Below are 18,997 nucleotides of genomic sequence, written 5' to 3'. Positions count from 1 at the left end.
CAGAATATTGGAAATAAAAGCAAAACTAAACAAATGGGACCTAATGAAACTTAAAAGCTTTTGCACTACAAAGGAAACTGTAAGTAAGGTGAAAAGACAGCCCTCAGATTGGGAGAAAATAATAGCAAATGAAGAAACAGACAAAGGATTAATCTCAAAAATATACAAGCAACTCCTGCAGCTCAATTCCAGAAAAATCAATGACCCAATCAAAAAATGGGCCAAAGAACTAAACAGACATTTCTCCAAAGAAGACATACAGATGGCTAACAAACACATGAAAAGATGCTCAACATCACTCATTATTAGAGAAATGCAAATCAAAACCACAATGAGGTACCATTACACGCCAGTCAGGATGGCTGCTATCCAAAAGTCTACAAGCAATAAATGCTGGAGAGGGTGTGGAGAAAAGGGAACCCTCTTACACTGTTGGTGGGAATGCAAACTAGTACAGCCACTATGGAAAAGAGTGTGGAGATTTCTTAAAAAACTGGAAATAGAACTGCCATATGACCCAGCAATCCCACTTCTGGGCATATACACTGAGGAAACCAGATCTGAAAGAGACACGTGCACCCCAATGTTCATCGCAGCACTGTTTATAATAGCCAGGACATGGAAGCAACCTAGATGCTCATCAGCAGATGAATGGATAAGGAAGCTGTGGTACATATACACCATGGAATATTACTCAGCCATTAAAAAGAATTCATTTGAACCAGTCCTAATGAGATGGATGAATCTGGAGCCCCTTATACAGAGTGAAGTAAGCCAGAAAGATAAAGAACATTACAGCATACTAACACATATATATGGAATTTAGAAAGGTGATAACGATAACCCTATATGCAAAACAGAAAAAGAGACACAGAAATACAGAACAGACTTTTGAACTTTGTGGGAGAATGTGAGGGTGGGATATTTCAAAAGAACAGCATGTATACTATCTATGGTGAAACAGATCACCAGCCCAGGTGGGATGCACGAGACAAGTGCTCCGGCCTGGTGCACTGGGAAGACCCAGAGGAATCGGGTGGAGAGGGAGGTGGGAGGGGGGATCGGGATTGGGAATACATGTAAATCCATGGCTGATTCATATCAATGTATGACAAAACCCACTGGGGAAAAAAAAAAAAAAATACAGAAGAATAAAAAAAAAAAAAAAGAAATGTCCTTAACGATGCCTGTTATAGTTAAACTCGAATGTTCTGACTGAAAATGCCTTCCTTTGTCCCTGGTAATTAAAGAACTCTAGATATGCAGGTTCTATGACCTGGGATCAGTAATGCCCCAAGGGAAAGGCCAGCTTTAGGATTCTGATACCATAAGGGATTTGGGCTCTGGATCTGGGGAATCACTTAAGGATTTTCCTTTCTTGTGATCCCAGTTATAAAGTTGAAAAGTTTTATTTTTAAAATAACATATAGGCTTCTGCTTCCAGGAAGATAGAAAAGATGTAATTTTTCCTAATTCTCTCACTAGATTAAAAAAAAAAAATCCTGTAGTAAACAGACCATAAGATGACTCGGAAAGATGGAGAATGAAAGCTAGAGATTTTAAAACTTAAGAAATGACAAATGCTGAGTTCCCTTGGTTTATCTTTTCCTCCCATGTCTCAGACTTGGAGTGAGAGAAGAAAACCACCCAGAAATGCCAGTGGGAGCAGATTTTGAAAGGCTCTAATAGATACCTATTCAGGCAATGTTAAACTTTGCTTCAACACCGTATGAAAATTAAAATGTATTCTCTATCTATAAAAAATTAAACATGTATGAAGGAGAGACACTGGTTGGTAGAGTGGATTGAAAAATATGACCCAACTATACACATTCAGCAAGAAACCTCAAATATAGCAATATCCCAGGTTGAGAGTAAATAATGAAAAACAATAAATCATGAAAATATTATTCAAAGAAAAGCAGGAATGGGGTATATTACTATCAGACAAATTAGGTGTCAAAGCAAAGAAAATTACCAGAAAACTACTGTAACTCACTGAATATGGAACAGGAAACTTCTAGCCAGACAGTAGTAAAAGAAGGAACAAAGAGCAAGATAGTAGGACCAAAAGGAAACTGCAGACCAAAATCCCTCATAAATATGGATATAGAAACCCATAGCAAAATATTAGCAAATAGAGTTCAGTTATATATTCCAGGAATTGAAGACTAGGACCAAGTACAGTTTACTCAGGGGTACACGGCCAGTTCAGTATTGGAAAAGTCAGTTCATATAATCCACCATGCTAACAGGCTAATGAGCAAAAGATCATATGATAATACCAGTCAGTGGAGAAAAAGCACTGAGCAAAATTCACCACCCATTCATCATAAAAACTCTCAGAAAATACCAGTCAGTGGAGAAAAAGCACTGAGCAAAATTCACCACCCATTCATCATAAAAACTCTCAGAAAAATAGGACTAGAGAGAAACATCCTCAACTTGGTAAAGATCATGCACAAAAACCTATAGCTAATGTTATACTTAATGGCGGAAGACTGAATTTTTTCCCTGTAAGGTTACAAACAAAGTGGATGTAGGCAGTCTTTGTAGCTACATCACTCTACTCTCTCTCTACATTATGGCAGTTCCTTTTTATCTGTGTGTCATCACATGGCCTTCTCATAAGGACACCTTAAGACTTGCCTGAGTCCAGTAGGACCTCATTAGCTGATTATTGCAGTGACCCTATATCCAAATAAGGTCATGTTCTGAGCTTCTAGAAGACACGAATTTGAGGCAGGGTGGAGAGCAGAATACTATTCAAACCAGTACATGTACCCTAGCTGTATCAATATCAATATTCTGGTTGTGGTATTATACTATAGTTTTGTGAGATCTAATGGGAGAAACTGGGTAAAGGATATGTAGGATCTCTGTGAAATTACAATTTCATGTGGATCTCTAGTTATCTCAGAATAAAACATTTCATTTTAAAAAAATTACATATTCACTATTCTTAGGGATTATACAGAGAGTATATTTTCACAATACCATATTGGCCTCATTACTGGAAACAAATGATTAAGTTTATCTCCTATAATGAATTTTTGTTTATTGTTATACTCTATACAAATGCAAAATGTTTCAGACCTACAAAAAATTGCTTTATTAAGTCCAAAAAATAAAATTATTTTATGATCTTGTGAGCATACAGAGTACATATAATTAAAAACCCTTTAAGTCATATGAGAACAATAAAATATCTCCTTTATTTTCAAGAGATCAACAATAAGACTTAAAAAAATCTAATGTATACTTCTTCGGACCTTATGCTAGAAGAGCAGTTTCTTAATAATTTCTAATGAAATTTTATAAGAATGATGACTGGGCCATGCTAAAAAAATTTAGTTCCCCATGTTTGAGAATAAGGGATCAGCAATAAATACTATATTATATAATATAAAACTGTAGGAATTATATCTCACAGATTAAACCAGCACCTAATAAGATCTTCTGTGTCTGTTCTTTACTTTATTATTGAATCACACTGATTACAGATAAAGCTTGGGCCATTGGAAAAAACTTAAAAAAAGACAGCTTTTGAAGAGTCCAGCTCACACCTGTGATTTACATAATCAGCATATACTGTTTAAAGGCATAGAGCTGACTCTGCTGAACCCATGCTCTCACTCCCCAAGCCTGCTCTTACTTCCCCTGATGGTTTCATCCCGGGTACCTCCACCAGGCAGTCTGTGTACTGGTCATGAGGCTTGAAGTGGTGGCCCCAATTTGCCACCTGTTTGTATGCCAGGGAAGGTCTAAGACAGAACCCAATCAGTCAGATCAACAATTGTGTGATTCATATTTGTAAAACTGGCTGAATACATTTATTTACAGTATCTTTTTTTAAATAAAAACACTGAAAATGCAAAAAAAAAAAAATCAGCATATACTGGATAAGAAAATCTACAGTGAAAATCACCAAAGGAATAGAATCATTCACAAATACATATTCTCCCCCTGTGTTTATTTGATTAATGACAGATAGATAGAAAGTTATCTGTGAAATTGAGGCTTTTATCAACTGAAAAAAATGCACAGTGTGAAAGTTGTGAGTTAAGTTTTATTTGGGGCAAAATGAGGACTATAACCCAAGAGACAGCATTTTAGATAGCTCTGAGAAACCTCCAAAGAGGTAGGGGAGAAGGTCAGTGTATATATATGTCATTTTGATGAAGGGAATATGTGCGATCAGGCATACGTTTTTTGCAGAAGGTTGCTGCTAGTCATAAGGAGCAGATGTCACTATAAAGGATTTTAGTGTTTTTCTAGATATGAGGAGATGCAAGAAGTGGGCTCATAAAATCTTCTGAAAATATCTATCTGAAAGCCTGCCCCGTTAGTTTTACCCAGAGCACAGAGTGCCTCCTTCTGGGTCTCCACACTGAACCCCTTTCAGGGTGTGTTGAAGGTCAGCTGTCACAGCAGCTTGTGTTTAATCCTTGAAGAGGCAGATGGCAAGTGCCAAGTTTTAGTTGGCACTGTTTTTCAAGAATTGTATTATCTCTGTGTTGAGTTGGCCAGCTTAGCAGAAGATTGTTAAGCATATTTTGCTTCAAGCAATACTTCGTTAAGCCTTTATTCATCATATTTCTTTCTTAATAGTTAAAGAATTGTGACTGGTTATTCTTTGCTTACTCAAAATACACAGAGTTAAAATTAAACACTAGAAAAATGGCCAGGAATTAGTATTTTTATCTGTTTCCTTAATTAAAAAAAAAAAAAAAAAAACAAAAAACCTTGTTTCCTCCTAAAGTTTTCAACTTTCTATATAAAATAAATATCTTCAGGCTGTAATAGTTCTCACAATTGTATACTTTCCAACTCTAATTTCCAAAACTGTATAGTAACACTGAACCATAAAGTTATTTCAGTTCACTGAAAGTAAAACTCAGAGACTTTTCAGATAAGTATACATATAACCACTAATTAAATCTGCCTGCAATGCAGGAGGCCAGGATTCAATCCCTGAGTCAGGAAGATCCCCTGGAGAAGGGAATGGCCATCCACTCCGGTATTCTTGCCTGGAGAATCCTGTGGACAGAGGAGCCTGGTGGGCTACAGTCCATGGGGTCACAAAGAGTCAGACATGATTGAGCGACTGACACTTTCACTGAAAGATTCCACAAATGAAAGAATTACTTACGTTAACTTGAAGTGATAGGAGTTTTTCCTGTGTATTATAGAATTACGTTGGTCAAGGTTCTCTGGAGAAACAGAACCAATAGGTTGTATATAGGTACATTATAGGAATCGGCTCCCAGAATTCTGGGAAGAAGGCCACTGGTGTACTTTCTGGTTTCCCAGAACCAGACATTCTGATGTCCAAGAGCAGAAGATAGATATCCCAGATAAGGAAGAGAAAAAATGGACCTTCCTTCACTTTTTTGTTCTATTCAGGCCTCAGTGGATTGAATGCTGCCTCACCCACAGTGGTGAGGAAAGTCTACTTTAGTAGACTTTGGTCTACTGATTGAAATGCCAGTCTCTGCTGGCAATGACCTCACAGACACACCCAGAAACAGTGCTTCACCATCCCTTAGCCCAGGCAAGTTGCCACATGAAATCAACCATCCCAATACTCTTATGCCTGTAAGAATATTAAAAGCAAGTCATTTTATGTGAGATACGTATTATTGATGTCATTTTTTTAAATATTCAGACAAATGAAGCATTTATTTCTGTATTTTCTGTCATTACTGTGCCAAGTACTTTCACTGTTGGAAAGCAATCCAGTTAATCATTTTTGGCTTTGGCTAATGTTAGGATACAAATTAGTAGCAATTCTGATAAACTTAAGTGAGAATGCTCATGGTGCTCATGTTAAGCAAGTTAGGGATGCCCAGTCATTTATTTTCACTTCATTGTATATGGGAGGGGAAGAGGGGAGGGCTGTTACTGAGAAGGGAAGGAAATAAGTACTTCTTGGAGGAAAATTCTGTAGAATATTTTTCAGAACTGAAAACTGTGGCAGAAAGAGGAGTTAATATACTAGCCTTTATGATTGTGTGTGTTTCTGTGTGTAGAAAGTTGAGGGATATGCAAGTACCTACAGTTTGCTTTCCTGTTTAAATAAACTACAAGTAGATATATTGAGTATTTTTATTTAAAAGTTGGGATATTATGGTTTAAAATATTTTATTTTCTCTATGATCATCTATATGCAATCCCATGTAATTGGAATTTCATAGTCCTTTACATGGGCTTCCCTGCTTGCTCAGCTGGTAAAGAATTTGCCTGCAATGCAGAAGACCTGGGTTCAATCCCTCGATTGGGAAGATTCCCTGGAGAAGAGAACGGCTACCCACTCCAGTATTCTGGCCTGGAGAATTCCATGGACTGTATTGTCCATGGGGTCACAAAGAGTTGGACACTACTGAGTGATTTTCACTTCACTTTCACATAAAGAACATAAGAGTTAGATCTCTTATTATGGCATGCTTTTTGTGCTACGTGGATGGGCTTTTCAGAGTATCAGCCTATAACAGAAGCTGCTGCTGCTGCTAAGTCGCTGCAGTCGTGTCCGATTCTGTGCAACCCCATAGACGGCAGCCCACCAGGCTCCCCGTCCCTGGGATTCTCCAGGCAAGAACACTGGAACAGGTTGCCATTTCCTTCTCCAGTGCATGAAAGTGAAAAGTGAAAGTGAAGTCATTCAGTCATGTCCGACTCTTAGCGACCCCATGAACTGCAGCCTACCAGCCTCCTCCGTCCGCGGGATTTTCCAGGCAAGAGTACTGGAGTGGGGTGCCATTGCCTTCTCTGATAACAAAAGCTAGCTGTCATTAAAGGAAATGTGTGTCTAAGACATTTGCTTCTTTAAATTTTTATGACAGTAGTAAACTTGATTCTCCTCTGATGTCTTTATAGCTTCAAGTATCTTTCTCACTTAGTCATTTTTAACCAGAACTATGGACACCATCTGACATTAACTGTCAAATGTATCTGTTGTACAAAATAGCCAAATTGCAGTCATCAAAGGAAGAAAGAAGCACAGGCTAGCAGTATTTATCCACAGTTCATTGATCAACTCATGAACACACATGGACAATTATAAATGAGTCCACTTAGCAACTCTTGAGCTTTGGATCACATACTCAGATGGTGTGCTCTTGAAAGTTCTGGAAAGTACCTGGTGAGTTATGCAGTTGGAGATAAAGATGCCCCACTTGGCCCTTCATCATATCCACCAGGTACCTCTCTGTGGGCCAAAAGGGAACGGAGACTATTGTGCCACAAGGCGCTCAGTGGAGATTTTCCGTAGACATTTATTTCCCCTCCTACTCTGTTCAGTCCTCTAAAGTAAATTCTACATTTTTAGAATCGGACTATAAAGCTTTAGAAATAAAATTAGCCTTAAGTATTGTTTTATTGGCTAGGAATATTAGACTCAGCATTATTAATTGCATGGCTAATTGGTGGTGAAGCTGGGGATTAAACAATTTTAGGACTTCTAGCCCAGTTTCCTTTGACTACACTACATTGCTTCCTCTTCCCCCTTCTCCTTCTGCTTTTATTCTCAGATGGAGCTGAGGAGGATTGCAGTAATGTCTTGGTGACACTTCTCTAAGCATTTTTCCTTCTTCATACACATAGAAGAATCATATTATTAACCAGTACTATGTTTAATTCTTAAGGGATCTCTCTTTGTCTCCAAACAGCCTCAAAACCAGTGGACTTGAAATCATGCACTGGCCCTGTCCCTAACACGACACAACTGTGCCACATTCCCTGTCCTATTGAATGTGAGGTTTCACCTTGGACAGCTTGGGGACCCTGCACTTATGAAAACTGTAATGACCAGCAAGGCAAAAAAGGTATGTAATACTAAAATGGCATGCTTGAAACTCCCATCAATGGAGTCAAACCATGAATTATTAGCAAACGCTGCTGTGTGTTCCTGTGATCATTTGCTGACAGTATTTTCTAGAATGCCTAAAGAGTATTGATCACAAAAGAAGTATAAACCCACTCTGGTGATGATACCAGAAGATAAAAACTTTCATTGCCTGACCCATAGCTAGTGCCTAATAAATAGAACTCCTTATTATTTTAAGATAAACAAATAATGACTATTACTTTTATGATGCAAATGTTACATCTGAAAGAAGTAGAATAAATGCAGTTGTTTCCCATGTGGCAGGCACAGTAGAGTGATTTTCACATGATCTAGTAATTGAAAACACTTTTCTGTTTTGCTTCAAAGGACAGCTTTCTAGTGATTCTAGTATGTTCACTTAGTAATAGACAGACTTACTAATTTTTTCATACAATGTCAGACAAGGCAACACTTAGATGCTATTAAAGCACAGAGCAGGTCTTTGAATACTCCTCATTAGAACCCAGATGGATTATATCCCTAATTCAGATTTCTGGGGAGTCTAAAATCAACTAAGGCTCAAAGAGACAATTTCCTGAGATCATCCAACTTCTCAGAGGTTCCTTTTCAAGTTTAACCACATAAGCCTGTTGAGGAATTCAAAGTAATACCACTTTTGTCTGGTCATGAATATTTCTGAATAGCTTAAGATTTTATGGTGTCTTTGGAGATTTTATTGTCTTTGAACATTTTATAACTACAGACTTTCCAAATTAACCAAAAGCAAAATCTCCTCTTTTTTTTTCTCTCTTTCCAGCTCTTTTCTCGCTTTATTTCTACTATAGTAAGCTAACACCAGAAGTCCCTCTTTGGCCATTTGTTCATTCATTTATTCATTTAATAAATTATTAATGAACTCCTATTAAACTAGCGTTTGGGGATACACTAGTGAATAAAGCACATATGAATTTTACCCTTTACCCTCATCCTGCTTTCACTTAGGGTTTCATTCAGCCTTCTGAAATATTCAACCCATGATGGTAACAAAGAATATTTTCCTTCCCCAACAATTCAGGTTTTAAACTGAGGAAGCGGCGCATCACCAGTGAGCCCACTGGAGGCTGGGGAGGCAGTGGGAACTGCCCTCACTTACTGGAAGCCATTCCCTGTGAGGAGCCCTCCTGCTATGACTGGAAGGCACTGGGGCTCGGCGACTGTGAACCAGACAATGGCAAGGAGTGCGGTCCAGGCACGCAAGTCCAAGAGGTTGTGTGCATCAACAGTGATGGTAAGAAAGATTACCTACCCTCCTTTGATTTTATGGTTGTCTGTTTGACCCTGGAGAAAGACCTCTCCTTATGTTAAAATATTATGTCTTCTCGCATCAGAGCTGGTTCTGTTTACAAACAAACACAGAAACAGCTGCCCCTTCCATCCTTCCTTCTTTCCTTCCTCTTTCTTCTCTTATCTCTCTTTCATTTTTTCTGATGGTGGCTGTGGAGAGGGTCTTTAAACAATCACAGGGTATTTTCTACTTTGAAAACAAGTAACATGCAATAAGAAGTGTAAAGACAAGGTGTAAAATGGAAAAGTTAAAAAATAACAATGAAAGGGAACATTTTTCTAAGATTTTTTAATTTGCCTTAGAAAGTGATATGTAAATAAAGAAGGGTTGTTAGCTTTGGTTAACTTGATTTCAGAAGACTTCATCTCCCACCCTGACCCTGTGTCTTAGTAATGATTACCAAGCCATGAGGCCTATTGCAGCCTAGAGTTCCTTCTGAATCAACCTTCTGAACTCTAGGACTCTCCCTTCCAGGAATGTCATAAAGCCCCCCAGGTGGGGATTTTCCACAAAGTTCTCTTCTTGAACCATAGGAATTACCCTGGACTTTTACAACTGATTTTTGTTTGATAAAATACACTGTCTTGTTCTTAGCCTTGACTGAAGATTTTTGCATCCTTTCCAAGCGTGATGCTGCTGTTTCAGGGAGATTCCCCCTGACTCTTTAGCAATCCCTGAATTACACTTAGGAAACACAGAAGTCCCCCAGACGCGGTGTAAACCTGGCTAAAATTGTCTCTAAGGTTCCCCCCAACTCTGGAATCCGATGACTCTGCACATCAGAGCAGCGTGAGCACCAGGCCCCGGGGCCCCTGTGACAGTTGCTGCCGTTCACAGCAGACGCAGAGACACTCTGGTGCCCCCGCAGGGCCGCTGGAACATCTGGTAACCGTCACGATTCCTTCTATCCTGTTTTCTTCCAGCAAACAGAATCTTTTCCTCCTGTGACTCAATCACCGCTCGGTAGAGAAAGATACTCTCTGGGGTCAGAGCCTGACAAACACTGCCAGTACTGAGAAATGAGCCTTGCAACTTTGAAACGAGCAGTGATGTCTCGGTCTGGTTCTCAGGCGGTCGTGCAGGGCCGCATCAGGCAAAATCTGAAGCCGCACTAGAGGCTGGAAGGGGAATGTGAGGCAGGGGATTCGAGCTCCAGATACTTAACAGTGAATGTTGCTCTCTTCTCTGTAGATATAATTAGTTATGATACATCCTCTCTTTAGCTTGTACCCAGTTCTACTCTAAAGGGAAAGAAAAGAGGATTAACATCTAGGAGAAAGGACGCAAATGGAACGCATCCTGTTGTGTTTATATACCCACTTCAAATCCTAATTTGAATTAAATGACACTACATTACCATGTGAGTTGCTGGAAAAGCAGGAAGGGTCATATTTATTTTAGCATCATTAGTAACTCCCTTAATGATACTGCTTCTTGATTCCTTTTCCTCAATTTAAATAATTTTTCTTAACCTCCTAGAGACCTAGGGAGAAACTGGGATCCCAAGTATTATTAAAAGTATATTTGTGTGGGCAAGGATGAAAATAGCTCTAAGATGAAAAGTTAACTGTGCATGGAACTTCTGGCTAAATGTTATAAAATGAAAAATCAGATCTTACATATTGCAGTGGTCTTCCTGGACGTTTGTACAAATTGAATACATTTGAAATATACTAAAGGAGCTGACTATTTTAAAAACATCAGTGATTAATTTTGTCAGGTAAAAAATATTTTATAGGACAATCACTTCCTAAATTTTCTTATGGAACGCTGAGACAAGCAGACAAATGAGTTAGCTATGTCTAGTTACATTGAAAAGTAATATATGTCATAATCTAAAACACAAGTTGATAACTCAGTATACATAAGCAGATTTCACTTTGTCCACCAAACAAAGACAGTGAATTTTAAAAGGTAAGAAATGTGTTATTGAAATTCAGTTTGTTGTTATTGTTCTTTCTCAGGACATCTCTGTCTTTGTGTTTTACTCCCTGACATATATCAGTTGTAGTGCAGCTCAATACTTTAGCTGGCTCAACTACAGAAATGTATAAAATCCAGAGAATCTTTTATTATAAATCCTAGAGCTGTTCAAATTTATATATACCTGAAACATAATTGCACTGCTAGAATCAGCACAGAAGCTGGGGACCTGTGAGTACTATACGAGCATTATCATGTGGTCATCTGGTAAAGTGTTTAGCAGCTGCACCGAATGTCATTTTGTAATTAAATTGAGCCCGGGGAATTAAAGTTGATTAGTTGTACAGACTGTACCTCTAGGCCTGTCTGTGGCTATAGATTTTGTTTTATAATTAAGTTACAGCTCAACTAGAGAAATGAACAATTAGAGCCTGTGAATCTGACAAATAATTAAAAAAAAAAAAAAAACTTTTTTCTCCCACCTTCCTCACAAATTTCACAACTTTGTTAATGATCACAAAGTGTCTAAGGTCTCTTTTCTTCTGAATTATTCTTTACTAGGCTTTTGAGATCATTAGGATTTGCTGCTTGCTGTTATTGTTCATGTTCCCGGTTGACTTCTAAGGAGCAGGGTTGGGGAAGAGTTGGAAGAACCCCCAAGAGAAGTTTTGTGTAGATTCTCTGACAGACAGAAGGGTGTAACAAAAATGAGAGACAAAGGAGAACTCAGGCAGGCAATTAGCCTCTCCAGAAAGCGAGGGACGTCTTATGTGCAGCAGAAAAAAATATTACTCATAATTAAAAGAGCTTCAGAAAAGCAGTGCCAGATCTCTGAGCGCAAATGCAGGAGCTCTGCACCAAAGGTCTGGTGTGATGGGGCAGGGGGCACGTGGGGTCCTCAAGGATGCTGAACCTGTGAGCAAACCCAGAATCTGCCTGCTTCCAGGTTTTGCAGGATTTGTTTGTGTTTTATTTAAAGGTGTAAATTGATGAGGCAAGTGTACTTTGTTTCCCAAATTGGTTCGTTAGAGATGGAAGGAAAGCAAGGCTATTAGGCTGAAAGTGAAAAATAGTCTATAATCTTACTGATTATGTAAGGATACTGTAAATCAATGTTGTTTCCATATAAGATGATATAAAATCATATTATCCATATAAAATGATCCTGTCCATATTTCATTATCATGTGTTCTATTCCAGGAATCTGAGTACTGATACCTTTCTGTGTAAATTTCAAAACTACTGTTTCCCTGGAGTTTCTATGCTACCTTTGTCATTTTTATTCACATGAGTAAAAGTTAACATCTAACCAGTGACACTGACATGCGTGAGTCACGTGCGCACTTGACAAAGATTTTTATGAAACCCTAAAATAATATTTTTATAGAAGTAAATCAATACAATCCCTAATTACACAGCTGCTAATATTAATAGTATGGTAGTAAGAGCAGTGTCCAGCCATGACCTGCTAGTGTATTATACTGTTCTTAAAGCTCAATTCCTTCCTCTTCTATTAGGTAAAGTGTGTCAAAATTCGATTAACTGGGAATGTCATGATTATATAGGTGACCTTAAATTATTGCAATGCATTTGTTAAGAGTAACTGACTTACTCTAAATGTCATTAACAACAAATGTTTAACCTACACCTGAACCCTGATTTGTAGCACACCATTGTGTCATGGCACGGTGGTTAAAAACTGTTAGATTTCTAAGAATGCCAACAGATTTTTCATGTACAAAAAAAAAAAAAAATGTATACATAATTTTAGGGCTTTCCAGGTGGCTCAGTGGTAAAGAATCTGCCTGCCAGTGCAGGAGACACAAGAGACGCAGGTTCAGTCCCTGAGTCAGGAAGATCCCCTTGATTAGGAAAAGGCAACCCATTCTAGTATTCTTGTCTGGAAAATCCCATGGACAAAGGAGCCTGGCAGGCTATAGTCCATTGCAAAGAGTCACACATGACTGAGCGACTGAGCATACACATAAATAACATTGGATGTTTTAAGTCATCTATAGATAGATATGAGATATATGTACATATGTGTATTTTCATTATATGCAAGTATTTTTTCAAATCACCCTGTAAGATGCTCGATCTGCTTTGGCAAAGGGTATCCTGGATCCCCCAGTATCAAAATCTCCTTAAGTGTGCTATAAAACCAGATTCCTGTCTTATCTACACACTCACTTAATTACAATATATGGAGGCAAGTCCCAGAAGGCTGCATTTCTATGGAGATTTCTGGATAATTCTGATGCATGCACAATGAAGTTTGTGAACCGCTGTACTAAAATGAGAAACGGATTGTTTTGGTGGAACCTAGAACTGACTCTGTTATCCAAAGACTCCCAGCACCAAAGCAAAGTGGCTGGATTTGGGTAATGCTGAAGAAGACATAAGGTTAAGACCACTAAGAGAGTAGTACTGAAGCAGGTCTTTAAAGTAAATTTTTCTGCCTGTTTTGGGAACCGTTTCTGTATATCGGCAGAAGTTCCAAAAGAACAAATTGTGAAGGATGGTTGAAGATGACTCTAATATCCAAAGCAGTAACTTGTCATATGACTTCTTAGTCTTTCTTAATTTTTACCACCAATTTCTTCCTCTCCCTCATGGAATGAGATATGTGTCCACATATGAGTAGAAGGAAGGAGAGATTTGAATACTCTTTCTTTCCCAAGCAGTTCGTGTTGTACTTCTTTTTTCCCAGGTATTCAGTATTAAGAGAAATGTAAAACCTGGTATCTGAGGTAAATCAGGAATAAGCACCTAAAAAGTATGGAAAATTTTTGTCTCTGGAAAACAGGACTCAGTATGTGGAGAAATGGGGCAAGCCTGTTCTATTTTAAGCCTTGCAGTATATACCATGTATATACAATTTGCAAATCATGTAAATGCTGAATTAATTTGTCCAAATATATATTTATTAGAGAACAACAGTTTGGAGGGGGATAGAGGTATGTGGAGAAGAGTATAAGAGATGAGGAGGAAATCATCCCAGGAATAGAGATTACAAAGCTGCTAGTTGAAACGACTATTTGGTCTGATTGAGAACATTCATGAGCTGCCCTGGAGACATAGACCATGTCAAGGATTGGGGTGCCCACAGTTGATAAGAATGTGCTCTCAGGGAAAGCCAGTCAAATGGGGAATGAAGAAGCAAAATAATGAAAGGGGAGTGTGTCTTGGGCACCCAAGACCACCCCAGGTTCTTTAATTAAGGAGAGGAACTTATAGAACTCAGTGCGTGATTTGTTTTGTCAGAAGGACACAAAGCAAAATCAGCAGGAGAAAAAAGGCACATGGGGCAAAGTCTGGAGAAAAGCAGGCGCAAGCTTCTGAGAGTCCTCTCCCAGCAAAGTCACAGAGGACGTGCGTCATTTTTCCATGAGTGGATTGTGGCATGTGTGAAGTGTTGTCTCCCAGAAAAGCTCATCTGAGCCCAGGAGTCCAGAGTCTGTGTTGACTCAGCCATTCAGTCACCCTCTGTTCGTGTGCTGTGCCCAGCTCTGTCCGACTCTGCTGCCCCAAGGTCTAGCACACCAGACTCATCTGTCCGTGTGATCTCCCAGACAAAAATACTGGTATGGGTTGCCATTTCCTCCTCCCAGGGGATCTTCCTGATCCAGGGATCAAACCCCGTCTCCTGCATCGGCAGGTGGATTCTTTATCACTGAGCCACCAGACGAAGCCTCACCCTCTAAGTAGCACGTACCAAAATTGCAGACTCCCAGAAGGAAAACAGTTTTTCAGTCTAAGCAGCAATTATTTATAAAAATGCTTTATGCACAGTGAGCAAAACTTTACTTATTTAGAGAACATGGAAAGTGAAAGTCTCTCAGTCGTGTCCAACTCTTTGCAACTCCATAGACTGTCCATGGAATTTTCCAGGCCAGAATACTGGAATGGGTAGCCTTTCCCTTCTCCAGGGGATCTTCCCAAACCAGGGATTGAAACCAGGTCTCTGGCATTGTGGGCGGATTCTTTACCAGCTGAGCCACAAGGGAAGCCCAAGACCACTGGAGTGGGTAGCCTATCCCTTCTCCAGGGGAATCTTCCCGACCCAGGAATCAAACCAGGGTCTCCTGCATTGCAGGCGGATTCTTTACCAACTGAGCTATCAGAGAAGCTCAGAGAATGTGGAGCCCTGCAGATATTCAAGTTTCCAGATGCAAGCCACGGGCCAGCTGAATGAGCTGAATGAGTGTCTAAGGCTAACAGTCTCAGGCCTGCTAAGTGAAGTCCTTTCTGCACAGAGAAATACCAAAGTTTCAGACTCAGTCTAAGCAGGTGAGACACTCTGGAGTATAAATTAAATCCCAAAGCTTGTAGTTTTAAAAATAAAGGAGCTGGGATTTTATACTCTCAAACCAGTCGACTACTGGCCCACAGATGCTACCTGGAAGGAGGAAGGTGGGTCCAGGAAACTTCCAGCTGTTATGACATAATTCTTCATGAATTCTCCAGTGAAATTTAAGTAATTCTATTTTAAGTTAAATGGACAGTGGAATTTCAGAAAGCTCAGAAACTTAAAAACACCCAAGTAGCAGGCATTGAGGTTGTTCAATAGTTGAAAATGTTGGCATGTCTTTTCAAGAATTTGAAATTGAGAAACCTATTCTTAAATGTTTTTGCTTTTTTCCATCAGGATAATACCCTTTGTGCTATATCTTTTCATAATTATTATCAATAATGTACAAGAACCTTGTAATACAGAAGGGGGAGTGATGAAAATGTCAGTTAAAATTTGTGTAAGTTTAGAAGGGAAGCTAACCTAAGATTTGCTTCTAAAACTTTGACAAGAACTTGAGTTCAGATCAATTGAAATATCTGTAGAACACAATTTCAAAAGCATGATCACTCTTTGGAACTGGAATCTACTTCTTAACACAAATTACATAGCCATTATGTGGAAAAGCTGATCTTTTTAAATGCACGAATATGTCCTATAACTGAATTGTTTTTCCATAATTTAGGTAATAAATCAACTAAGGAGTTTCCTTTCTGTAGAATGCTATGTCATTTAATGTGTTTGGAATATAATTAGGTTGGATATTATGCTTAAATCTAAGCTTTCTTACTTTACAGTCAGGATCATCTAACACTGTTGGTAAGAGTTTGTTTCCTGTAATTCAGTTGAGATTCTCTATTCAATCTGTTGTAAAGATGAAAGTCATTATAGCCTTTTTAGAAAGTTTAAGACAACAAGCTATTCTTCAGTGTTGGTTTGTAGTAATCACAATTTTATTCTGGTCTTAAAAAATCTGGCATCAGATGTCCTGGTCTAGCTTCGTGCATTTGTATGTGTGAGTGTGTGTGGTGTGTATGGATCTCCTTGGTGGCTCTGTGGTAAAGAATCCGCCTGCAATGCAGAAGACACAGGTTGTGTCCCTGGGTTAGGAAGATCCCCTGGAGAAGGAAATGGCAACCCACTCCAGTATTCTTGCCTGGGAGATTCCATGGAGGAGCCTGGCGGGTCTCAAGAGTCAGACACAACTGAGCATGCATGCATGTGTGATATGTATATTATGTTTTCATATGATACAAATAAAAAATATTTTTTTTATTTGTAAGGAAGTCATCAGGATTGAGCCAGTGTTCTGTTGCCTAGCAGTATCTTAGCAAACAGTAGAGTTTTATATGGGAGTTTCTTCTTTAAAGTAGGATAGTTATAGCAGAAACCTCAAATGAAAGTGAAGTGAACAGTAGTTTGCTAACCACTTAACTGGATGATATAAATCTCCCACTGAGTGTTATTTACCACTTGAAATGGCAAATGCAAGAGAAAGAAAATAGCTTTTCACTTTATCATAAGTGGTCAAGTGCCTTAACATAACCCAGGGCAGCCAGTTTTCTCATAGCTGGGCCAGTAAAAGCCAGTATGATAGAAGACACATCTTTCAGTCATTTTAGGCTGGAGTTTGACTATTAAACCTAACAGATTCTCCTAACAGATTAAACCTAACAGATTCTCATTCCTTACACTGTCTCTCTCTTGTTTGCATCTGTGACTTTGTTTATCTCTTAATCTCTTCTAGCTGACTTGTTTCCCCTGATTTCGTTGATTCTCCATCCCTCTGATTTCTTTCCTACCTCTCACGTCATGTGTCATGTAACTAATGCCGGGTAGTAAACCACCTCGAAACTCACTGGCTGACACAAAACCAATTAGGATTTCTCATGATTCTGCCGCGTTCCTGTTCAGGTTTGACTGTGCCCACTTTCAGAGGTTTGGCTGTGCTTGGAGCCAGATGCAAGACGGACCCCCTCACATATTTTCCAGCTGATGCGAACTTCCCGCTGAGGTGTGTTGGTACTTCTTGACAGGGACTCTCTTTCTCACTTAGGCTAGACCAGCTTCCTTACATGGGGAATGTAGGGCACTGCTTTAAAAGGACGGAAACAGAAGCTGACAAGACTCTTGAGCTTGTCCGATGTCACTTCTGCCACATTCTTTTGGTCAAAAGACGTCCCGATGACAACTCAGATTAAATGAAGAGAGAAACAGGCTCTACCAGTTGATGAGAGACATTACAAAGAATTGTGGCAAGGGATTTAATTTACCACAGTCCACCATCTGGTCACAGTTGTTTTCATTCCTCTAAAATGCAAGGTACACCTCCTTTTCACCTGAGACTCAAAATTCTCAGGCAGTTATGTCATCAGGCTTAAAGTTTACCATCTCATGAAATGCATCTAGTTCAAATGCAGATGAGGTATCTCAGGGACAACAGTTCAGGTGCAGCAACTCTTTTTTTGGCTTCCTAGATGCCTCAGGGTTTAAAGAATCTGCCTGCAATGCAGGAGACACAGGAGATGTCTGTTTGGTACCTGAGTGGGGAAGATTCCCTGGAGAAGGAAATGGCAACCCACTTCAGTATTCTTGCCTGGGAAATCCCATGGACAGAGAAGTCTGGCGGGCTACATTCCACGGGGTCACAAAGGTCGGACGTGACTGAGTGACCAAGCGCTCACACACACACTCTTTTTTATCTGTATTCTTTTTTACATATATGCTTTGCGTTCTTATTTTAAAATGAGCTATTTTTCCCCTGGAGGCAATTTGTCAAGTTCTTTCCTGTACATTTCAAAGTCATGTAGTGCTATTCTTTAATTATAGACTTTTTCTGAGGAGAAAAAATAAACCTTAAAATATAAAAATAAATATATAACCTTCCTATTGAAGTGAAGTGAAAGTCCCTCAGTCATGTCCAACTCTTTGCAACCCTATGGACTATATACAGTCCATGGAATTCTACAGGCCAGAAAACTGGAGTGAGTAGCCATTCCCTTCTCCAGGGGATCTTCCCAACCCAGGGATCAAACCCAGGTCTCTAGCATTGCAAAAATATAATGACAGTCTCATCTGATCAAATTAAAATTATAGAAATTGACATCTTAAACAGAATTGTGCTTGTGTCTTCCACATAATACCCCCTCCACAAACACAAAATTATTTCCTTTGATAGGATTAGAGTGTTTATTTTTAAAAATTGTAAATGTTCAAGTGCTTTTGTCTCTAACTTGTATATCATTATTCCTTTCTTTTTTCTGTGAATTTAGAAAGTACTCAGTCCTACAGAATCTCTCAGTTTATCTGAATGTCTGAATTATTTAAGGTGTCAAGACATGGAAAACATAACCCTCATATTGAAAGATATTTCAATTTGGAAATATAATAAAAAGTTTAATCATTAAGGTAATTTCCCCCCAAAATGAAACTCTTTCATCCTTCACCTGACATACACATTTCTTCAAGGTCTTACCCTACACTAGAGCATGCTTTTCACAGAGTGATTTGTGAAAAATAGTTTTCCTTAAGACAATGACTTCATATAATCCTTGTTTTATGTTACTTGTCGCAAAGAACCTGATTTCAGATTGAAATAGAAATTTATGGTTTC

General features: G+C 38.9%; 1 protein-coding gene across 1 annotated transcript in view; it reads left to right on the top strand.

Moving 5' to 3' along the window:
- Positions 1-18,997, top strand: part of THSD7A (thrombospondin type 1 domain containing 7A) — a 265,412-nt gene that overhangs the window by 93,671 nt on the left and 152,744 nt on the right. Inside the window, exons 5-6 of the mRNA XM_061166284.1 lie at positions 7,668-7,823; positions 8,901-9,113. Of these exons, the coding sequence (XP_061022267.1) occupies positions 7,668-7,823; positions 8,901-9,113 (369 nt within the window). The remainder of the gene's footprint in view (positions 1-7,667; positions 7,824-8,900; positions 9,114-18,997) is intronic.

Source organism: Dama dama, chromosome 18 (genome assembly GCF_033118175.1).
Source record: "Dama dama isolate Ldn47 chromosome 18, ASM3311817v1, whole genome shotgun sequence".
NCBI classification, from domain to species: Eukaryota; Metazoa; Chordata; class Mammalia; order Artiodactyla; family Cervidae; genus Dama; species Dama dama.
The sequence above is the reverse complement of the archived record's forward strand: the minus strand, read 5'-3'. Positions and strand labels throughout refer to the sequence as shown.